Consider the following 25,050-nt stretch of genomic DNA (forward strand, 5'->3'; position numbering starts at 1 on the left):
AAACGGTGAACAACATACAAGAAAACAACAACAATAATGATGTTAAAACTAAAATGAGGTGTCAGCTGTTACAGGTTAGTGTGTGACGTCACTTCAGTAACAACCAAAGACTGAATCAATAATGTGTTTTAATATGGGAGCCAATGAGGCTGTTGGTGGTGTTGGTGGATCATCTGTGCGTCCTACGCCCAAACTATAACTCTGACAGCTTTACCAGAGGATTGTGAGGGAGAAGACTAATTTTCCTACGTTTCTATGTATAAATTATTTCTGTAGAGTGGAATTTGCGGCCTGGAGCGCAGTTTTCAAATTTATTTTTTGACAGTTTTTTCTCTCCCTCTACACTCTGGTGATGATGTCACACACTGAGACACGAACATTCCGTGCAATACACACCCATTATAATCTCAGAATTTCTCCAAAAATGATCATGGTCATTGAACAGGGATTGATAAAAAACTATATGACCTATCGAAACGTGGATTAATACACCGATACACAAGACTTGTGTCTACTGTTTAAAGTTTAAATGGAGTCTCTAGGTGAAATTATGCCGGAGAAGAAGACGTTTAAAAATCTCAAATTATTGTTCTTTTTCACTCAGCTTTTTTCAGCGTTTTGAGTATATAACAAGTATACGCAGTTTTGATAAATAACAAACCTGTTTTAACATGTCAGGGGTCCTGGAGCTGGGTGGGGGTGGGACAGATCAAGGAATATTTCCCTTATTTTAAATCCAAACCTTGACAGGTATGGCTTGTTTTTGTGGTGTAGCTGATATTTTCTAGTAGAACAAGGTTCATCTTCTCCATGAGCAGGCTGGACGGCTTCTAGCTTTCAGAAAACAGAGATTGAGTATAAGATTTTTCATTTTTGGAGGTCATAAAGTTGTCCGGGTAAATATTCAGTAAATATTCATAACTTTGGTTTGAGAGGTTCTTCTTTTTCAATGAGTCGACTGGCCAGGTTCAACACGTTTCACCAATAAAAGAGATTATAATGGAGTAAAGAAGCTTTTTGTTGCTTACATTTGATGCAAGTTTCTGTGATATTTGGGTTAAAAAGCTGCAGCTTACTGGGGTTATATACTGTCTGTTTGTCCATTTGTATTGTAGTCATTTAGAGCTGCTTGATTCTGCACACAGATTATTCTTCATTTTGCAACATTTCATCTTTTTTCTTTACTGCTGAAGAAGTTAACGTCTAAAGCGAAGTGTAAAATATCTTCATCCTCAGAGAAGAAACAGGACAAGGAGACCTACATTCTGCTGTCTTTGGGCTCTCTCTCTCTCTCTCTCTCTCTCTCTTTCTCTCTCTCTCTCTCTCTCTTTCTTTCTGTTCTCAGAGGCTGAAGGCAGAAACAGAGAGAGAGAGAGAGAGAGAGAGAGTGCCCCCATGTTTCTAAGGAGCTCTCAGCTCTAAAAGCCTTTTCCTTCCTTCCTTTCTTCTGCATTAGTGAACAGACAGACAGTCAAACCTGGTGGCACACTTTCTCTTTTCTCTGCAGCATTTTGTTCCCTGACCAGCTTTATATAGACAGAGAGAGTTCAGAGTTCAGAGGTCAGAGGTCAGCTCGGGGCTGTTGGGATCAGCCACTGGACTCATGACGGCTTTATTCATTATTTTACTAGTTAAAATGTATTCTAATGATTAAAACAGCAACAAATCAAACAGAATTGGAGTCATATCTGATGTGACTCTGGCTCCGTCTACACCAGGACGCTTTAAGGATTTCTGTGTCTGGGTTCTTATGGCTTTAATATCTTTATGAATTGGGTAAAACAAGAACAGGAACTCTTTAGAACTTGTTCTGGCCATCTTTAGCTATTTTCTGACATTTTATAAACAAATATTCATCTCTTCTTTCTCATGAAGTTCTTATTAGATTTAAGAGGAATTCACAGTTTTCCCTAAAGACTCAACTTTAGTTTTTAGTCTCAGACTTCTGAGTGGCTCGTTTCTCTGTTCTCAGTTTATTTACTCTGGAGACATGCAGGAATGATAAAACACACTGCTTTATAAAAAAATATCTCTTATAATACTTATATTTAACGTCACACAGCTAATAATAATAATAATAAAAAATAATAATAATAATGATGATGCAGCTAATCAAATCATGTCACATAAGTCGTCATATTTTCTTTTCTTTGTTTTCTTCTTTGTTTTCTTTGTTTATTGTTGTTGCTGTAAACAAACAAAGATAAACAGACTGTGGGAAGCAGCTCGTCCCTCGATACATAAAAACACATCAAAGTACAACAATAATGTGTTTCATATCGAGACATGTCAAACAAACATAACCAGAAAAAAGATAAGCTAACATGACATACAAATAATAAAATACAAGACAAGATAATAAATAATAATAATAATAATAATAATAAAAGTAATAATGACAAAACTAAGATAAAGATAGAAAATATATTTAAAATAATAATAGTAATAATAATAATATTTATAATGATGATTTATACATACAAAATACTAAGAAAAATTAAATACATACAAATAAATATATTAATATTATTTTAAACAGAAAGAAAGAAAGAAAGAAAGAAAGAAAGAAAGAAAGAAAGAAAAAAGAAAGAAAAATATATTAAAGGGAAAAAAACCTTCAATTTCAGTCAGTGATGTTTCAAATGTTTCAGTGTTTCAAAAAGAATATGTAAAATAATAATATTTATTAATAATAATATTAATAATAATCATCATAATAATAATGATAATAATTAAAACATACAAATAATGAAAATAAATATAAATAAAAAAGAAAGTAATAATAAAAGGGAAAAAACGCTCCAACTTCAGTCCTGTAGAATCACTATTATTATTATTATTATTATTATTATTATTATTATTATTATTATTGTTATTATTATTATTATTATCATTATTATCATTTAGCCGGTAACTTAACCAGACATGAGTCAGACAGAGACACCTGGAGGTCAGAGGTCAGTCTGAATAAAAGAGAAGATTATCTCCAACAAATCTCCTCATTCTGTTCTTTGGTTGGTCCTCGTAAAAAAAAAATATAGGACATCCCTGATCCAGGGAAGGAAGGAAGGAAGGAAGGAAGGAAGGAAGGAAGGAAGGGAGGAGGGAAGGAAGGAAGGAAGGAAGGAGGGAAGGAAGGAAGGAAGGAAGGAAGGAAGGAGGGAAGGAAGGAAGGAAGGAAGGAAGGAAGGAAGGAAGGAAGGGAGGAGGGAAGGAAGGAAGGAAGGAAGGAAGGAAGGAAGGAAGGAAGGGAGGAGGGAAGGAAGGAAGGAAGGAAGGAAGGAAGGAAGGAAGGAAGGGAGGAGGGAAGGAAGGAAGGGAGGAGGGAAGGAAGGAAGGAAGGGAGGAGGAGAGGGAGGCGGGAGAAGGAAGGATACAAAGAAAAAATGTTGATTTTAATGTCTGGTTCAACTAAAGATTATTTGTTTGGACAAATATAATGATAACAACAAAAATCAGTCATTTTGTGTCTTTTCGTGTCTTTTTTGTGTCTTTTTTGTTCAACTTGTATCTCTGTTAGTTTTCTGCTGTGACTCTATTGAACAGAGAGTCAGAGAGTCAGTGGGACTGTGAGACTCTGTTGATCCGTCCTGTATTTACTGCTGCAGCTCTGGTTCTGCTCTGATCTCTTCCTGTTTACCTCCTCACCTTGTTGACTTGTTTGTTTGTTTGTTGCTGTGTGGCTGTTTGTTCCCTGTGAGTTTCTTGGAGTTGTTTATGTTGTTTCTTGGAGTTGTTTATGTTGTTTCTGGGAATTATTTATGTTGTTTCTCTGAGTTATTTATGATGTTTCTTTGAGTTGTTTATGTTGTTTTTTGTTGGGGTTATTTATGTTGTTTCTTGGAGTTGTTTATGTTGTTTCTGGGAGTTATTTATGTTGTTTCTCTGAGTTATTTATGATGTTTCTTTGAGTTGTTTATGTTGTTTTTTGTTGGAGTTATTTATGTTGTTTCTTTGAGTTGTTTATGTTGTTTCTCTGAGTTATTTATGATGTTTCTTTGAGTTGTTTATGTTGTTTCTTTGTGTTGTTTATGTTGTTTTTTTGTTGGAGTTATTTCTGAGCAGAGAGAGAAGAGAAGAGCAGAGCGCCACACGATCAATTTCTGCCGCTTGTCATTTAGAGAAAAGGACTATTGACAGTCTGTTGTTGTTGTTGTTGTTGTTGTTGTTTTCTCTGTTGTTACTCGGCTGGAAAAAGGAAATCTAATGATGTTTGTGTCTCTCCTGATTGAATTTGTCTCTTGTTATTTCCTGTTTTCCTTTAAATCAGCAGATTTTCTTCCTGTCAGTCGTCTCCTTCATGGTGATTATTAACAGAATATAACCGTTAATATTCTGTTTGTTCTTTATTATTCAGTCTGAGCAGCTTTTCCTTTGGCTCGTCTCAAATTATTAATTAATATAACCAGTGGTGGCTCGTCTCAAACAGGAATAAAACTAATACCAGAGGTGGAAAGTAACTCAGTACATTATTTATTAAGTACTAGACTTAAATACAATTTTGAGCTACTTTACTTCAGTATTTTGTACATTTTATGTAACTTTATACTTCTACTTCACTACATTTAGAGGTAAATATTGAACTTTTGACTCCACTACATTTATCTGACAGCTTTAGTTACTTTACAGGAAGAGATTTAATATGAAAACATGATACATTTAAAGTGACACTGCTTACATAAATGCATCAATAATAATAATCCAATGATATATTTAGAATATAGTAAATGTAAATGAATAAAATAATTAGTAAATAAATGTATTAGTAAATAAATAAAATAATTAGTAAATAAATGTATTAGTAAATAAATAAAATAATTAGTAAATACATAAATAAAAGAATTAGTAAATAAATGTTTTAGTAAATAAATAAAATAATTAGTAAATACATTTATTAGTAAATAATAAAATAATTAGTAAATAAATGTATTAGTAAATAAATAAAATAATTAGTAAATAAATGTATTAGTAAATAAATAAATGTATTAGTAAATAAATAAAATAAGAGAAGCTGCTTTGAAGAATGACTTCAGTGTTTGTTATTGTGACTCTGTGAGACTGGTCGGCTGCTTCCCGCCTGGTTTTTATTTTATTTTAGATAATGAAAATGTTTTTTTAACTCTAGTTTTAGTTAACTATAATAACCTTGCTGCCTCAGAAACAGTGTTTGTTATTGTGGTGCTGAGACTGGTCGGCTGGTTTTTATTTATTCTCTCTGTTGTGTCTGGTGATTCCTGCTCAGAGAATCCTCGATCCAAACATTTGACCTGATTTCACAGAGAAGCAATCAGTGGAGCGCTGGACACGTGTCTCACTCTGTCTCACTCTGTCTCACTCTGTCCTCCGTCTGTCTCACTCTGTCTCACTCTGTCCTCCAGCTGTCTCACTCTGTCTCACTCTGTCCTCCAGCTGTCTCACTCTGTCTCACTCTGTCCTCCAGCTGTCTCACTCTGTCTCACTCTGTCCTCCAGCTGTCTCACTCTGTCTCACTCTGTCCTCCAGCTGTCTCACTCTGTCTCACTCTGTCTCACTCTGTCCTCCTCACTCTGTCTCACTCTGTCCTCCGTCTGTCTCACTCTGTCTCACTCTGTCCTCCTCACTCTGTCCTCCTCACTCTGTCCTCCTCACTCTGTCTCACTCTATCCTCCGTCTGTCTCACTCTGTCTCACTCTGTCCTCCGTCTGTCTCACTCTGTCCTCCGTCTGTCTCACTCTGTCTCACTCTATCCTCCGTCTGTCTCACTCTGTCTCACTCTGTCCTCCGTCTGTCTCACTCTGTCCTCCGTCTGTCTCACTCTGTCTCACTCTGTCCTCCGTCTGTCTCACTCTGTCCTCCTCACTCTGTCTCACTCTGTCCTCCATCTGTCTGTCTCACTCTGTCTCACTCTGTCCTCCGTCTGTCTCACTCTGTCCTCCGTCTGTCTCACTCTGTCTCACTCTGTCCTCCAGCTGTCTCACTCTGTCCTCCAGCTGTCTCACTCTGTCCTCCTCACTCTGTCTCACTCTGTCCTCCGTCTGTCTCACTCTGTCCTCACTCTGTCTCACTCTGTCCTCCTCACTCTGTCCTCCATCTGTCTGTCTCACTCTGTCCTCACTCTGTCCTCCTCACTCTTTCCTCACTCTGTCTCACTCTGTCTCACTCTGTCCTCACTCTGTCCTCCTCACTCTTTCCTCACTCTGTCTCACTCTGTCTCACTCTTTCCTCACTCTGTCTCACTCTGTCTCACTCTGTCCTCACTCTGTCTCACTCTGTCCTCACTCTGTCTCACTCTGTCCTCCGTCTGTCTCACTCTGTCCTCCGTCTGTCTCACTCTGTCCTCCTCACTCTGTCTCACTCTGTCTCCATGCAGCAGTTTGTCTCTGCAGCTTTAAGCTGCTGCAGTTAAAACACCACCAGCATCTGGACATAAAGCAGCTTTTCTTACTGTATTTATTGACTAATGTACATATTGGTGTTATATCAGCAGCATACTCTAACGGCTCTAGGGCAAAATAAAAAGACCACTATATATCTTTTCATTTAGATCCTGATTATTATCAGACATTATTATCTCGTTATAATCTGTCTGTCTGTCTGTCTGTTTCCCTGTCTGTCTGTCTGTCTGTCTGTCTGTCTGTCTGTCCTCCTGTCTGTCTGTCTGTCTGTCTGTCTGTCTCCCTGTCTGTCCTCCTGTCTGTCTGTCTGTCTGTCTGTCTGTCTGTCTGTCTGTCTGTATGTCCTCCTGTCTGTCTGTCTGTCTGTCTGTCTGTCTGTCTGTCTGTCTGTCTGTCTGTCTGTCCTCCTGTCTGTCTGCCTGTCTGTCTGCCTGTCTGTCTGTCTGTCTGTCTGTCTGTCTGCCTGTCTGTCTGTCTGTCTGTCTGTCTGTCTCTCTGTCTCTCTGTCTCTCTGTCTGTCTCTCTGTCTCTCCTTCTGTCTGTCTGTCTGTCTGTCTGTCTGTCCTCCTGTCTGTCTGTCTGTCTGTCTGTCTGTCTGTCTGTCTGTCTCTCTGTCTGTCTGTCTGCCTGTCTGTCTGTCTGTCTGTCTGTCTGTCTGTCTGTCTCTCTGTCTCTCTCTCTGTCTCTCTGTCTCTCCTTCTGTCTGTCTGTCTGTCTGTCTCTCTGTCTGTCTCTCTGTCTCTCCTTCTGTCTGTCTGTCCTCCTGTCTGTCTGCCTGTCTGTCTGCCTGTCTGTCTGTCTGTCTGTCTGTCTGTATTAATAGCGTGGCCTAGATTACAGCAGCTGCATCAGAGCTGGTTGTTGGTTTGGACAAGAAGAGAGAGAGAGAGAGTGTGTGTGTGTGTGTGTGTGTGTGTGTGTGTGTCTGTGTGTGTGTGTGTGTGTGTGTGTGTGTGTGTGTGTGTGTGCAGTGGCTCCAGAGTTTGTTTTAACACTGTCATTCCTTTCATTCTTCTGCTGTCACACACACACACACACACACACACACACACACACACACACAGACACACACACACACACACACACACACACAGACACACACACACACACACACACACACACACACACACACACACACACACACACACACACACACACCCACCCAGTGTGTGTGTGTGTGTGTGTGTTTCTATTTCTGGTAATAATTCTCGTGTGTCTCCTTCAGATGATGCAGCAGAAAACTGAATATATTTGCAGCTGATTTTTTAATATTCGTCCTTTGTTGTGTTTACATGTTTACATGTTTACAAGTTGCATTGTTTGGTTCCTGCAACAACATACGTGTGTGTGTGTGTGTGTGTGTCTGTGTGTGTGTCTGTGTGTGTGTGTGTGTGTGTGTGTGTGTGATCCACTGCCCTCCTTTCTTCCTGTTTCTCTGCAGAGCTCCTCTTCAGAATACAAATTGTGCTCGTCACTGAGTCTGACAACAGACTCCTCCTCTTCCTCCTCCTCCTCCTCCTCCTCTTCCTCCTCTTCCTCCTCCTCGTGCATGTTTCTGACTCTTCCATTAACTGTGAATTTACGCTGCATGCACAAACATTCATCTATTTTAACAGGCACGTGCGCTGATAAAAAGGTCTAAAACCAGATAAAAACCAGATCAAACAGTAAATCTAAAGGTCTAAAACCAGATCAAACAGTAAATCTAAAGGTCTAAAACCAGATCAAACAGTAAATCTAAAGGTCTAAAACCAGATCAAACAGTAAATCTAAAGGTCTAAAACCAGATCAAACAGTAAATCTAAAGGTCTAAAACCAGATCAAACAGTAAATCTAAAGGTCTAAAACCAGATCAAACAGTAAATCTAAAGGTCTAAAACCAGATCAAACAGTAAATCTAAAGGTCTAAAACCAGATCAAACAGTAAATCTAAAGGTCTAAAACCAGATCAAACAGTAAATCTAAAGGTCTAAAACCAGATCAAACAGTAAATCTAAAGGTCTAAAACCAGATCAAACAGTAAATCTAAAGGTCTAAAACCAGATCAAACAGTAAAGCTAAAGGTCTAAAACCAGATCAAACAGTAAATCTAAAGGTCTAAAACCAGATCAAACAGTAAATCTAAAGGTCTAAAACCAGATCAAACAGTAAATCTAAAGGTCTAAAACCAGATCAAACAGTAAATCTAAAGGTCTAAAACCAGATCAAACAGTAAATCTAAAGGTCTAAAACCAGATCAAACAGTAAATCTGAGGGAAATGATCGTGCTGTTAATAAATTAACTCTTAAAACCAGATAAATTAAAGCTACATGCTTATTTCTAGATTTAATAATCTTAATTTCAGAAATCTTGTCAAGTATCTTTCTGTTAGAGATATGGTGTTTAGTACATTTAACAATTAGAAAAAACATTTTTACAAAAAATAAATGCAAAAATTACAGTGATGCTTGTATATATATTACAGTATATTTTAGCTACAAACACAGTGTCAGAGTATTTTACAGTGGAGTAATTTATATTTTAAAAATAAACTGTAAAAAATCCTGTTTTGTCTGATATAAACATTTACAGTGTTTCATTGTTACTGAAACTGAATTAACTCATTTATCATTTTACGTCTTTTACTGTCATGGTTTAACAGTTTTCACTCTAAACTCTCCAGACATTTTTTACAGTGTACAGTGTGCTAAATCAACCTATTTAACATGACTGTTGATAATAAAGTGAAACACCTCCTGATTCTGTTATTAACAGGCGTTAGAAGGTTATAATCACCTTATTATGTCATTATTATATAATCAGCAGCATCTGAAAGAAATCAGTTTCTGTTTCAACCACTGTGAGATCTAACAGAGAATTATGAATGAGGAGCTGAGAACTGAGGAGGAGGAGGAGGAGGAGCAGGAGCAGGAGGAGGAGGAGGAGCAGGAGGAGGAGCAGGAGGAGGAGCAGGAGGAGGAGCAGGAGGAGGAGGAGGAGGAGCAGAGCTGCAGATTGAGGCCAGAGAGGAAGAATTGTGCTTCATCATCCACAGCGATTCATCCTGTTTATCAGCATCACACTGTAAAAAATAATCTGTTTCATTTACAGTAAAATCCCGTCAGCTGTGGTTTCTAGAACTACACTGTAAAAAATACAGTGAGTGAGTTTTCTACTGAAAAAAATGTTTGTCGAAATTACAGTAAAACTGTCAAATTGCATCAGAAATTACCGTAAATCAAAGTATTGAATAAAAACTTTAACTTTTACCGTCATTAGCTGTAGAAAACACACAGTTTTGCTGTAAAAATATATCATTTTTCCATGTAAAATGAATGGAGAAATACCACGATGGCACAATGACACCATTACCCTAAAAATAACAGGAATATTCAGTCTAAATTACAGTTATTGTTGATATTTACATTTAAATTTACAGCAGCAATTAAAGTAAAAACTGTAAAATTACATCAGAAACTAGAAAATTTCTTCTGGGGAAATTCTGAAAGGGCCACGGGGGCTACTGCCGGTGTGTGTACACTATGATGAGATTCTTCAGAGATTTATAACTATGCCCTTTAACCTCAAAGTGTGTGTGTGTGTTTGAAGCATGTGTATGCATGTGTGAGGAGTGTGCGCGGTTACGCGCATGTGTGTGTGTGTGTGTGTGTATATCTGTAACTGTAATCACATCAAAGATCAAAGCAATCAACAGAATTAACTGCAGCTGTGGAATGTTCCTGAACAGTGACAGCAGCCAGAGGTGGACTGGAATTTCTGGCCTCGAATAGAAAGCATTTTTGGCAAAACCATAATACCTATCATTGATCCGACTTCACTTTGAGCGTCCTGAGTTCTTCCTGAACGTTTACATATGTTTTTTTTTAAGAAAAATTAAAAATTAGCTTTGTTAGAGCGATCTAAAAAAACTGTTACATCTCCCTTGTTAAGAAATCTCCCTGCGTTTTTAATATGGGACCCAATGAGGCTGTTGGTGGTGTTGGTGGATCATCTGTGCGTCTTACGCCCAAACTATAACTCTGACAGCTTTACCAGAGGATTGTGAGGGAGAAGACTAATTTTCCTACGTTTCTATGTATAAATTATTTCTGTAGAGTGGAATTTGCGGCCTGGAGCGCAGTTTTCAAATTTATTTTTTGACAGTTTTTTCTCTCCCTCTACACTCTGGTGATGATGTCACACACTGTGACACGAACATTCCGTGCAATACACACCCATTATAATCTCAGAATTTCTCCAAAAATGATCATGGTCATTGAACAGGGATTGATAAAAAACTATATGACCTATCGAAACGTGGATTAATACACCGATACACAAGACTTGTGTCTACTGTTTAAAGTTTAAATGGAGTCTCTAGGTGAAATTATGCCGGAGAAGTAGACGTTTAAAAATCTACAATTATTGTTCTTTTTACTCATTTTTGTCGGCCGTCCCATTCATTTCAATGAAATGTTTTTTACAGTGTATGTGTGAGGTTAATGACTGAATTAATTAAACCATTTACATCCATTAACATCAAGCAGAATGTGTCCATTAGTTTTAACTACATGAGATCTGGTGTGTGGGGGCCCCGGGGCCCTTTACAGGAATAACAAATAGGTTTTATGTTTTTTTATGTGTTTTTTTGATCTTGACATTTCCAACTGGACATGAGTTCACTTTCATTCATTTTACAGCAACAAAAGACGGAAACACCTTCAGCCTTCAGCTGCAGGAAACAGAAACCAAACTCCAGCCTCAGGCTGCTTTTTAAGATTAGATAAGATATGAATTTATTTTTCCCGCAGTGGGGAAGTTTAGTGGTCAACACTTGATGAAACACGTCCACAGTGGATGAAGGGTTAAATGAGGCAGGACGGTTGAGAGGGAAGTTTCCGTCAGCAGACGGTGAATCTCTCCTGTTGACCTGTAAACTCTGTAAATAAGGGAGAGAGAAAAGAGAATTTTCCAACAAGACATGAATAAATAAATGATGAGAACGCTTGGAGAGCTGAAGCTACAGTAGAGTCTGGAGAACAGAATGGATGTAAAAGAAAACAGAGTGGATGTAAAAGAATTCACACTGTTTATCTGCTGCATCAGTGCTGAGCTGCTGATTGTGATCTAATATCTGAAGGTGTCAGGTAACTTCTCCTCCAGGTTAGTTAGAGTTTAAAACGTGTTCCAGCAGGTGAAACAGCTGACGGAGCAGTTCAGCCTCAGACCAACACGCTGCTCAGCCTTTATACTGAGTTTAGACCACAGACTGAATATAAATAACAAAACATAGACTGAATATAAATAATAAACCACAGACTATATATAAATAATAAAACACAGACTGTTTATAAATAATAATAAACCATAGACTGTTTATAAATAATGTTTGTAGTGACGTCTGGTTGGTTTGTGTCCTGTTGGAAGCATCAGTTTAGTGGTTCTAGTGGTCCTTTAGGTGGTTCTTGTGGTCCTTAGCATTAACTGATGCTAGTTTAAATCAGTCAAAATACAGTGAAAGGCTCAAAGTTATGCTTAGTGGTTCTACGGTCCTTTAGGTGGTTCTACGGTCCTTTAGTTGGTTCTACGGTCCTTTAGGTGGTTCTACGGTCTTTTGGGTGGTTCTATGGTCCTTTGGGTGGTTCTACGGTCTTTTAGTTGGTTCTACGGTCCTCTGGGTGGTTCTACGGTCTTTTGGGTGGTTCTATGGTCCTTTAGTTGGTTCTACGGTCCTTTAGTTGGTTCTACGGTCCTTTGGGTGGTTCTACGGTCCTTTGGGTGGTTCTACGGTCTTTTAGTTGGTTCTACGGTCCTTTGGGTGGTTCTACGGTCTTTTGGGTGGTTCTATGGTCCTTTAGTTGGTTCTACGGTCCTTTAGTTGGTTCTACAGTCCTTTGGGTGGTTCTATGGTCCTTTAGTTGGTTCTACGGTCCTTTAGTTGGTTCTACGGTCCTTTGGGTGGTTCTACGGTCTTTTAGTTGGTTCTACGGTCCTTTGGGTGGTTCTACGGTCTTTTGGGTGGTTCTATGGTCCTTTAGTTGGTTCTACGGTCCTTTAGTTGGTTCTACGGTCCTTTGGGTGGTTCTACGGTCCTTTAGTTGGTTCTACGGTCCTTTGGGTGGTTCTATGGTCCTTTAGTTGGTTCTACGGTCCTTTAGTTGGTTCTACGGTCCTTTGGGTGGTTCTACGGTCCTTTGGGTGGTTCTACGGTCCTTTAGTTGGTTCTACGGTCCTTTGGGTGGTTCTACGGTCCTTTAGTTGGTTCTACGGTCCTTTAGTTGGTTCTACGGTCCTTTGGGTGGTTCTACGGTCCTTTAGTTGGTTCTACGGTCCTTTGGGTGGTTCTACGGTCCTTTAGTTGGTTCTACGGTCCTTTAGTTGGTTCTACGGTCCTTTGGGTGGTTCTACGGTCCTTTGGGTGGTTCTACGGTCCTTTAGTTGGTTCTATGGTCCTTTAGTTGGTTCTACGGTCCTTTAGTTGGTTCTACGGTCCTTTAGTTGGTTCTACGGTCCTTTGGGTGGTTCTACGGTCCTTTAGTTGGTTCTACGGTCCTTTAGTTGGTTCTACGGTCCTTTGGGTGGTTCTACGGTCCTTTAGTTGGTTCTACGGTCCTTTAGTTAGTTCTACGGTCCTTTGGGTGGTTCTACGGTCTTTTAGTTGGTTCTACGGTCCTTTGGGTGGTTCTACGGTCTTTTGGGTGGTTCTATGGTCCTTTAGTTGGTTCTACGGTCCTTTAGTTGGTTCTACGGTCCTTTGGGTGGTTCTACGGTCCTTTAGTTGGTTCTACGGTCCTTTGGGTGGTTCTATGGTCCTTTAGTTGGTTCTACGGTCCTTTAGTTGGTTCTACGGTCCTTTGGGTGGTTCTACGGTCCTTTGGGTGGTTCTACGGTCCTTTAGTTGGTTCTACGGTCCTTTGGGTGGTTCTACGGTCCTTTAGTTGGTTCTACGGTCCTTTAGTTGGTTCTACGGTCCTTTGGGTGGTTCTACGGTCCTTTAGTTGGTTCTACGGTCCTTTGGGTGGTTCTACGGTCCTTTAGTTGGTTCTACGGTCCTTTGGGTGGTTCTACGGTCCTTTAGTTGGTTCTACGGTCCTTTAGTTGGTTCTACGGTCCTTTAGTTGGTTCTACGGTCCTTTGGGTGGTTCTACGGTCCTTTAGTTGGTTCTACGGTCCTTTAGTTGGTTCTACGGTCCTTTGGGTGGTTCTACGGTCCTTTAGTTGGTTCTACGGTCCTTTAGTTGGTTCTATGGTCCTTTGGGTGGTTCTTGTTCATGTAATAAACAAAACGTTCAAATAAACTGTCATTAAGTGAAAATACAGTGAAAGGCTCAAAGTTATGAGACCAAACCGCTAAACCTCCTTTTTTATATATAACGTTATATATAACTTTATTGACACGTTGCCGTGGATACGCATTGTTCTTCTTCTCTCCTGATGACGGCTCGCCTTGTTAGTGACCTGTCAATCAAAGGTAGCCCCGCCCCAAATCATACGATTCTTTATCTGCTATTTTCTTCTAAATGGGGCCATTATTAGAACTATTAACATCAGATTGTTTAGTGATTGAGACCATAGTGTTGTCCTGAAAACATTTCTGAGATAATAAATCAAGTGAGAAGTTTTCTCATTTTCCATTGAAGTGAATGGACAGATTGTTTCTGCAGCCAACCTTAGCGCCCCCTGCTGGAGTCTCTGGTAGAGTGCAGCTGAAGGCACTTCCTGGTTTCCTCCTGCTCAGAGCTGGAGGTTGCCGGAGGTTGCCAGAGGTTGCCGGAGGTTGCCGCCTGGTTTGGTCAGGTTGTTCCAGAGGGCTGACTGTCTGCTGGAGGAATGTCTCTCATGTTCTCCGTCTGACTGAAGGACAATAAGTGACACGCACAGACAGAAATAGAGCTCATTCACCGCCCAGAGAGGTTCATATTCATGGCTTACAGGGACTTAGCTGTCTCGGCCCGCCAGGCAATTATTATTATGAAACACGCGGAGGGAGAGATGATCTGAGCGATGGAAAAAAAAAAGACATGGTTTATTATGCAATGGCATAATGTCTGTGGGAATGTTTTAATGAAGTGTTTGATGGTGATGATGAGGAAGAGGAGCTTCTTCAGCTGCTTCACTTTGATGATGAAGAGTCAGGACAGTTAATCTCCAATCAACAAGTCACCACTAAAGTTCACCTCACTAACAAGTCCTTAAAGTTTAATACCCGAGTCTGTCCAGGATCTACGACCCGAGACTCTGGTGTCTGTTAGCAGATACACTGTAGAAAATGTCTGGAGGTTTTAGGGTCAAAAACTGTTAAACATGACAGTAAAAGACCTAAAATGATAAATGGGTTAATTAAGAAAAAAAATATTGAGTCATTAAAAAAATAATTATGTATTTTTTGGTCATTTTGTGTCTTTTTTTGGTCATTTTGTGTCTTTTTTAGTCATTTTGTGTCTTTTTTAATCATTTTGTGTCTTTTTTAGTCATTTTGTGTCTTTTTTAATCATTTTGTGTCTTTTTTTAGTCATTTTATGTATTTTTTGGGTCCTTTTGTGTCATTTTTAGTCCTTTGGTCCAACATAAATGGTAAATGTACAGTAGGGCTCCATGCTGCTTTGTGTTCTAGTGTGGATGTGATGAAGGAGTCATGCTGTGGTGCTGTAGAGGCTCCAGAGAGTTGACACGCTCTTAAAAATAGCTCAGTTATTGTCGGTCTTTACATAAGAGCTGAATGACTGAGATGTGACGGTATGATGTGTATGATGGATGGTGTCCAGCCCTGTGGTGATGTATGTATATTATAATAATAATAATAATAATAATAATAGCGTTATATAAGGCAGGAAGGTGAATGTGCTGGTTGCAGCTCCAGTCTCAGTCACTGTGACGCTGATTCAACCTGATGTACAGTTTGGCTGCTCAACTGAATATTTCAAAGCTTGTGACACGGTTTTTTTTTTTTGTTACGTCTCTGCAGCAAAGCAGCTCATAGAAGAACATTAAAAAAAAAAAAATACGCACGAAAAAAGCGGAATAAACCGGCCGGAGAGTTGTGCAGAGGCCCAGAATGCTTCATCAGCTGAGTGGCGTAAAACACGAGCAGCGTGAGGATGTGATGACGTCAATGTGGAGCCAGAGGGGGGAGGGGGAGGGGGGAGAGAGAGAGAGAGAGAGAGAGAGAGAGAGAGAGAGAGAGAGAGAGAGAGTCAGTGCCGCTGCTGCAGCATCAGTCAGCAGCGCGTCAGTGCAGAGAGAGGAGAGAGTCTGTAGCTGATCAGACCCAGAAACCAGACCTGATCCAGAACCAGACCTGACCCAGACCTGATCCAGATCCCGGACTAAACCAGACTGAGAGAGTTCAGGTGAAGCAGAGAACGAGCAGCTGCTGCAGGAGGACAAAGACTTTTACTGCTTTTTCCTCCCGACCACTAAAGGGAATGCCATCGATAAACATGAAGCTGGAGATGGTGACCATCATCGCCTGCGAGGTAGACACCGAGGTGTTTACATCAGACAAGATGCAGGTAGGACTCAGGAACCAGCATAATAATAATAATAATCATGTTAATAATAATAATCATGTTAATAATAATGTTTAATTATGGTGATGAGGCAGCTGCAGCTGGTGTCCTTGCTGTGTCTGTAGCTGCATGCTGCTGATGGACGTGCATGCTGTCTTGGTGTCTTGGTGACGTCGGATGCAGACCTGTCTGTCTCTCACAGCAGATTTTTATCAATGGAGCCGCAGACAGACAGACAGGCAGACAGACAGACAGGCAGGTCCCGCGCTGCGCGCCATGCACGGCGCAGTTAGACAGATTGACGCTTGATGCGCTGCAGAAATGTTTTATTAGAGAAAGAAGTGGAGGTTAGACAGGACAGGAACGGGTCAAACAGAGAATAGACCCTTAATGCACCTGGATGCAGCAGCTGTTGTGTAAGTTGTGGTGCGTGGTGGAGGTCTGGGAGGTGGTGCAGGAGGTGAATGGAGGCTGGAGGAGGAATCATCCATGCAGGGAACATGCACACTGACAATCATGTGTTTCTTACCGAGATTAAAAGAAAAAACCTTTAGATTTAGAAGTGTTAGATCATTGATCTTGTTTTAAGAGTTAATTTCTTATTTTAAGAGTTCATCATGCTTATTTCATGCTTATTAAATCTTGTCAAGGTAAAATATCTGTCCATGCAGCCAGATCATTTCCCTCAGATTATCTTTATATTTAGTGTTTTATCTGGTTTTAGACCTTTAGATTCAGTGTTTGATCTGGTTTTAGACCTTTAGATTCAGTGTTTTATGTGGTTTTAGACACACCTTTTTGCAGTGCAGGAAGAAGTGAGGCAGCTGTAGACGCAGTGGGACAGACCCTCCTCTCTAGCACTGCAGGTGAAGGTTAGGTTGGAAACTGAAAACATAATTATCCAATTAAAAGGCAGATTATTGTTATATAACGTCACATTAATGCACAGACATGATGTGATAGTGTGTGTGTGGTTGTGAGTGAACATGCAGAGCAGAATGAATAAAATGACTAAACTCTGAGTACATGTAGGTCACTAGTGTACACTGTAAAAAATATCTGTAGGTTTTACAGTAAAAACTGCTAAACCATGACAGTAAAAGACGTAAAATGATAAATGAGTTAATTCAGTTTCAGTAACAATGAAACACTGTAAATGTTTAAATCAGACAAAACAGGGTTTTTTACATTTTTAATTAAAAAAAAAATCCATTATTCCACTGTAAAATACTATGTTTGTAACAAAAATATTCTGTAAAATATATACAAGCATCATTTTTTGCATTTAAAAACGAATAATACATAAAAACAAATAAATAAACGTGAGAATTAATAGGGGAATGAGAATAAAGGTAAATTTAAAAAAAGGAAATTTATTTTTGGTAGATTTAATACCATATAAATGTGTTTATTGAGTCATATATTTATTTAACTGTAATTTTTGGATTTATTTTTTGTAAAAAAAACTTTTTCTCACTGTTAAATAAATTTATGCAGCATTTATAAAGTATTTTCTTGTCAATTATATGGCAGAACAACATTTCTTTTGGTGGAAAAAACTTTTTTTTATTATAAAATATGGAATAAAATGTCAATTTTAAAAGTTAAATAATCAACAGTGTGAAATGATTGAAGGAGCCTGTAAATGTGACAGTAATATAAAGGTTTTATACTAAATATAAATGCTGAATATCATCATGATGAGTACTTGAGTTTCATCAGTAGAACTCCAACAGGAATCTTTGTGTAAAATATCCAGATATAAATGAAGTTTACTTCTTCAAAATAAATTAATATTTGACTCACAGATTACATGGTTTAAATATTTGTAACAATATAAAATCAGCCAACACATTTTTTAAGTAAATCGTCAGCAAATTTACAGATATATCCTACAAATGTTTTCAGTTACATTAACTCAGTTTGTTTAGTGATTTCTACTCAGTTTGAGGGTGATGAGGAGGAGGATGATGGGGGTGGTGAGGATGATGAGGGTGGTGAGGATGATGAGGGTGATGATGATGATGAGGGTGATGAAGATGAGGGTGATGAGGTTCATGAGGGCGATGAGGATGATGAGGTTCATGAGGATGATGAGGGTGATGAGGTTGATGAGGATGATGAGGTTGATGAGGATGATGAGGTTGATGAGGATGAGGATGATGAGGTTCATGAGAGTGATGAGGATGATGAGGTTCATGAGGATGATGAGGTTGATGAGGCTGATGAGGATGATGAGGGTGAGGAGGAGGAGGAGGAGGATGAGGGTGATGGGGATGATGAGGGTGAGGAGGAGGATGGTGATGAGGATGATGGGGTGATGAGGATGAAGGTGATGAGGATGAGGTTGATGAGGATGATGGGGGTGATGAGGGAGAGGATGATGAAGATGAGGGTAACTGGGTTCTTTAAACCTGCTAACTGCTGCTTTTGGACACCAGAATGAGCTGAATTCCTCTTCATCTCATCAGTAAACACTGTTGGTCCAGCAGCTGATTGTTTCTCCGTCTCTGAAGACTCAGATCAGATCAGATCAGACCAGATCAGATCAGATCAGATCAGATCAGATTAGATCAGATCATCAGCAGCAGGTGAAGAATATAATAAAATATATTGTGACGTTCCAGAGCGTTTAGTGAGCCAGCAGCTCTGGCAGAACGTCTGAGGCCTTTAAGACCCAGAGCTGCTGCAGAGCTGAAGGTTCTCCAGGTTCTCCAGGTTCTCCAGGAAAATACTGAAGAGCTTCCTGCTCTGTGACGGACAGGAAGCTCATCCAACACCTGCAGATACACTGTAAAAAATGTCTGGAGGTTTTAGGGTGAAAAACTGCTAAACCATGACAGTAAAAGACGTAAAATGATAAATGAGTTAATTCAGTTTCAGTAACAATGAAACACTGTAAATGTTTATATCAGACAAAACAGGATTTATTACATTTTTATTTTTTTCTGAATAAATAACTCCACTGTAAAATACACTGGCACTGTGTTTGTAACAAAATATACTGTGATATAATAAACAAGCATCACTGTAATTTTTGCATTTATTTTTTGTAAAAATCATTTTTCTCTCTGTTAAATGTACTAAACACCATATCTTTAACAGAAATATACTGTAATATTAAATGGTAAAATCTTTAATTTATGCAGCATTCATAAAGTATTTTCTTCTCAATATATGGCAGAACAGCGTTTTTATTTACACGGTAAAATATGGAATAAAATGGCAATTGATAGTACAGAAATATTTGAGCGTTGGTGGAGCTCTCTAGTTTGTTTTGAAGAGTTGCAGCTAACAAGGAAAAAAGCCTATAAATATACATGTTTTTATTGGACTTTATTGTATATAGTTTTATTATATTTAATTTTTACCTTTTTATATGTTCATATTTGTATCCTATGTTTACATTTTCAAGTTCCAAAACAGTTCATTGAGCATATTTGTTTTTTTATTGTAGTAAATAGTATCATTTTTCAACTTGGATTTCATGATTTTTGGGCTCATTATGTTGATCAAGTAGGTTAAAGTGATAAAATAACTGTCAGATCATAAAGGTGAAGAAAAAATGGAAACCAAAAGTATTCAAAACAGGCTCAGACCCCAGATGGTTAATAATAGTTCATAATGAGCATTTATTTATATGGTTTTGTCAGAATGCAGTGAGGAGCCAAGAGCAAAGAGAGTCAGGAGGCATGGGATGTAATCTGATTCCTGCATTAATAACCATAACAAACAATGATCCAGAGAGACAGACAGCTGCTGGGTTACCGCCCAACGCTCATTACATTTATAACTGCTGAAGGTGACAGACAGCAGCAGAGTGTCACCCTGCAGGTTGGTGTGTAATTATAGCAACGAGCTTTTAATCTGAAAGAGAAATATCTCTTTCTGTTTAACCCTTTATAGAGACTCCTGAAATAGAAAATATAACCCTGAAGTGTTATTGGAGGATATTACAAGACTTTTTACAAAATGTTTCATTTTTATATTGCAAATCGAGTCATTATTATTATTATTATTATTATTATTATTATTATTATTATATTTATTATAGTCTCTTTCCCACAGCAACCCTAAACAGACAATAACACATCATCTGCATCCATCACCACTTTATCTTTTACCTTTAAACTATTTATTATCTTTTTAGACTACTTACATGCGTAATGTCTGAATGTCTTTTTTAAAGCTCCTTCTATATGAGAAGCTCACGTACATTTAGTTGTATACTTTACTGATTGGTCAGATGCCTCAGTGTCACTATCTGTGATGGAGAAACCCATGTGGTTCTATGAGGAACCTGTTCTAGATGTCTAAAGACTGAAGTTACTGAACATGGTTCTTTACCTGATGAAGGGTTTAACCTCAGAGGTTTGGACTGATACGGTTTATTAAAGCCGATACAGATTATTGTGACATCAGTCTAACTGATCCTGATATCTGCTGCCGATTCTTGAAGCTGATATTGTCTTTTCTCCTCCATTTACATGATAAAATGACACAATGATAACAAATGTGACACAAGTCTCCATTTAAACAACAAAGAAACATTTATTAACAAACACACAAACATATCAACAGTTGGGTAGTAAACAATGTGTCTGTTGTTCTAGAACTCAGATGATCCTCATGTCTGATCTGTTTTTATTTTTTCTGGTTTTCAGACGAGGGTTTTTTTAACGTCTGTAGACCTTATTACACATTACAAAAAATGATTTGCAGTATATGAAATAATCACCCCCGAAGGGTTGGTGGTTCGATCCCCGACCATGGCAGCCTACATGCCGAAGTGTCCTTGAGCAAGATACTGAACCCCAAATTGCTGCGTTCATCGGTGTGTGAATGAATTCCTGATGGAGGCAGGAGGCAGCGTTTAGGGTCTCCTCTGCCACCAGGATGAATGTGTGTGTGAAAGGGTGAATGAGTCAGTCTGTAGTGTAAAGAGCTTTGAGTGGTCGCAAAGACACTAGAAAAGCTATATAAGTGCAGGTCCATTTAGCATTACCAAACATTCTCTTTCATCCGCCATTTTTCTGTGAAAGTGACGTCAACATCAAGCCAAGTTGGCAACTTGTGTACCAAAATTATCTCCGAGTTGTTTTTGTGACATGTGGGGGTCCAGACATTTAGATCAAACAAAATGCCGTTTTGTGTGAAGACGTTTCATTTGTATTAGCTTGCTAGCTAGGTTGAAATAAAGCAACGCTAGCTTAACACAGTTAAGCACATTTTTTGCGCGGTTTGCACTTTCATCGTCTCTCTTGTCTGTAACTTTGTTAGCGTCTCCAGCTGGGCTTCTTTGAGATTTGACTTGTAAGTTAATAATTCTATAGACAGACAGTTGTATTATATAGCTGGTTGGCACCATGGGCAACAGAAACAGGAGTTCCCTCCATGAAACAGCAAGCGGAGCTGTTCAACACCAATGGATCTGGTCTAGAGGGCCCCAGATGGACTAGAGCCGGCCCTGGATGAGACCTGGCAGCAAATCATTCTTTTGTCTTGTGTCCTGTGGTTGACGTGCTAACGCTGCTAACAATGCTAACGCTGCTAACGCTGCTAACTGTGGGACCAGAACCTGTCTCCCTGTAGCTTCCTGTCGAGCTGCTCACCTCTCTCAGAGCGACCTGGAGGAGAAGGATCGGTGCTCCAGTCAGAGAGCAGACTGACTGTCCACTAATCCTGGTTCTGGCTCTGAGAGTGATGGAGGCAGATTAACGGGCCACGTGGGCAGAAACAGCCTCAGAATGAGCTCACCTCCCCGTCAGCCTGTTTTATTATCATTCAACAAGATCCAGCCTGTCCCACGCTCCTCTTTTTATTAATATCTCCAAATCTGAAGATCAGGAACAATCATCTCAAGGCTCCTGTTTTATTACAAAGCAACAGAGGTGAACTCATCTGTGGGTCGCTGCTATTTTTAGACACTTTTACATTGTAAAAAAACAAAAACTGTTGTTTTTACAGTAAAAACCAGCAGCTGTGGTTCAGAACTTTCCCGTAATAAATACGGAGCAAATATTTTTAATATTACGGTAAAATGATATTAACACTGTTGATTTCACGTTTCAGATTGACATTTTATTCCATATTTTACTGTATAAATAAAAAGTTTTTCCATCAAAAGAAACGCTGTTCTGCCAGATAATTGACAAGAAAATACTTTATAAATGCTGCATAAATTAAAGATTTTACCATTAAATATTACAGTATATTTCTGTTAGAGATATGGTGTTTAGTACATTTAACAGAGAGAAAAAGGATTTTTACAAAAAATAAATGCAGAAATTACAGTGATGCTTGTATATATATTACAGTATATTTTTGTTACAAACACGGTGGCAGAGTATTTTACAGTGGAGTAATGTATATTATTTTATTTTAAACTGTAAAAATAGTTTTGTCTGATATAAACATTTACAGTGTTTTATTGTTACTGAAACTGAATTAACTCATTTATCATTTTACGTCTTTTACTGTCATGGTTTAACAGTTTTTCACCATAAAACCTACAGACATTTTTTACAGTGTAGACGCAGCGATGAGGTGGTGGTGGTCTGATGGCGGCTGAAGGAAATGAGTGAATGGAGGGTTTCTGATTAGAGGAGAAGCTGCTGTTGTTGGGACTCGGTTCAAACGTGGTTTGTTGGCTCCGTCCAGCTGGTGACATCACTAATGAGAGACACTCTGAGGCTGGTTGGAGCTGCTGCAGTAATAATAATAATAATAATAATAATAATAATAGAGGCTCGCAGCTGCTACAGTACGATTCATACCACAGATTACTGTTTTACTGTGTCCTTCTGGAGAAAACAAGAGCAGCATTGTTGGTGTGTGAGGCCCGAGTGTGTGTGTGTGTGTGTGTGTGTGTGTGTGTGTGTGTGTATGTGTGTGTGTGTGTGTGTGTGTGTGTGTGTGTGTGTGTGTGTTCATCACAACAACACTTTCATTACCTGGAAAAACTGTATCAGCAGCTGAGAGCTGAGGACACATGGTGAAGGTTAGAGACGTCAGCAGGCTGTGACGCAGCGTTACAGTCACCCTGCAGCTATGACCTTTAACCTCAAAGTGTGTGTGTGTGTGTGTGTGTGTGTGTGTGTGTATGTGTGTATGTGTGTGTGTGTGTGTGTTTCTGTAACTGTAATCACATCAAAGCATCAAAGGCTTTGTGGTCGACCAATCAGAGCAGAGCAATCAACAGAATTAACTGCAGCTGTAGAATGTTCCTGAACAGTGACAGCAGCCAGAGGTGGACAGACTGGAATTTCTGGTCTCGAACAGAAAGCATTTTTTGGCAAAACCATAATACCTATCATTGATCTGACTTCACTTTGAGCGTCCTGAGTTCTTCCTGAACGACTACATATATTCTTTTTTTGGGAAAAATGAAAAAATAGCTTTGTTAGAGTGATCTAAAAAAACTGTTACATCTCCCTTTTTCAGAAATCTTCCTGCATCAGGAAAAATTTGTATTCCGTAGAGAAAAGTAATAGCACACCGATCCCGATCAAACCGCACGTTTTGATATATAATTTGTCCTGCAACTCTTCAAGTTGTAGGACTAGTAGCGGGACGAAATTGCGTCCGCAAGAGGAAGAAGAAGAAATCCACAGTATAACAGTAGTGCAGCACTGGTCCCTACAGATATTGCTGGATGGGACCAGTAGGGACCAGTAGGGACCAGTGCTGGGGAGATTGCCCCGAGGCCCTAATTATCTTATCAGACAAAAAATAAGCAGATATCCCCTTGATCTAAGATATTTACTGTGACTTAGATTTCAGTGTTTGCAGTGTGATGCCTGTCCGTTTATTTGCTCTTTTATAAATGCTGAATAATGAATCAGCCTGATAAGAGCCTGTCTGGCTGCAGGCTGTCACCCAATTAAACCTGTTAAATCAGGAAGCAGAGGGAGAAGACACCACCAGCCCTCCACTGATTATTATTATTATTATTATTATTATTATTATTATCATAGAGAGATATATTATTATTATTATTATTATTATTATAGAGAGATATATTATTATTATTATTATTATAGAGAGATATATTATTATAAAGAGATATATTATTATTATATAGATATATATTATTATTATTATTATTATAAAGAGATATATTATTATTATAGAGATCTATTATTATTATTATTATTATTATTATCGAGAGATATTATTAAAATAACTACAGAGCGTCTGCAGCCACAATGGACAGCTGTTTTGTTTTTGTTTGTTTTTTTCAACTTAAGCTTCTCCCACACACACTGTAGTAACACTGACACACTCACACACACACACATGAGTCAGCAAACACACACACACACACACACACACACACACACACACACACACACATATACACACACACACACTCCTACCGAGGACGCCTGGAGAATTTTCCGTCAACCTGGGTCACTTTCCATCTGTCCTCCTGTCTGTCTGTCTGTCTGTCTGTCTGTCCTCCTGTCTGTCTGTCTGTCTCTCTGCCTGTCTGTCCTCCTGTCTGCCTGTCTGTCCTCCTGTCTGTCTGTCTGTCTGTCTGTCTGTCCTCCTGTCTGTCTGTCTGTCTGTCTGTCTGTCTGTCCTCCTGTCTGTCTGTCTGTCTGTCCTCCTGCCTGTCTGTCTGTCTGTCTGTCTGTCTGTCTGTCTGTCTGTCTGTCCTCCTGTCTGTCTGTCTGTCTGTCTGTCTGTCTGTCTGTCCTCCTGTCTGTCTGTCTGTCTGTCTGTCCTCCTGTCTGTCTGTCTGTCTGTCTGTCTGTCTGTCTGTCTGCCTGTCTGTCTGTCCTCCTGTCTGTCTGTCTGTCTGTCTGTCTGTCTGTCTGTCTGCCTGTCTGTCTGTCTGTCTGTCCTCCTGTCTGTCTGTCTGTCTGTCTGTCTGTCTGTCCTCCTGTCTGTCTGCCTGTCTGTCTGTCTGTGGTCGTGCTTGTTCTAAGGAAGAAGGAGAGATTAGAACAGATTTGATGACTAATGTTCTATTTGTGGTTGAAGTGATTTATGTTTTGTGGTGTTTTTATTCTCTGCAGTCTTTTTGATATTTTCACTCTTACATAACTTGCTGTCACTCACTTTAACATGCGCTGGTTATTTTCAGCAACCAAGCAACAAAGGATGCTACAAAACCATTTATCTCTCTGCAGTTTGATGTGTTTTTGTTCCCTCGGAGCCTGAAGCAGTGAAGCTAAAGCTG

At 39.1% G+C, this 25,050-nt stretch overlaps 1 protein-coding gene across 2 annotated transcripts in view; it reads left to right on the forward strand.

The window, feature by feature from the left end:
- Positions 1-25,050, forward strand: part of rcan3 (regulator of calcineurin 3) — a 59,991-nt gene that overhangs the window by 3,508 nt on the left and 31,433 nt on the right. The window contains exon 1 of one of the 2 annotated variants that reach the window (XM_059352614.1): positions 15,734-15,866. The exons of the other annotated variant lie outside the window; for it this stretch is intronic. Coding sequence (XP_059208597.1) covers positions 15,780-15,866 — 87 coding nt within the window. The 5' untranslated portion in view covers positions 15,734-15,779. Of the gene's footprint in view, positions 1-15,733; positions 15,867-25,050 lie in introns of those variants that run through there. 2 annotated transcript variants of the gene reach the window in all.

This window comes from Centropristis striata, chromosome 16 (assembly GCF_030273125.1).
Source record: "Centropristis striata isolate RG_2023a ecotype Rhode Island chromosome 16, C.striata_1.0, whole genome shotgun sequence".
NCBI lineage: Eukaryota > Metazoa > Chordata > Actinopteri > Perciformes > Serranidae > Centropristis > Centropristis striata.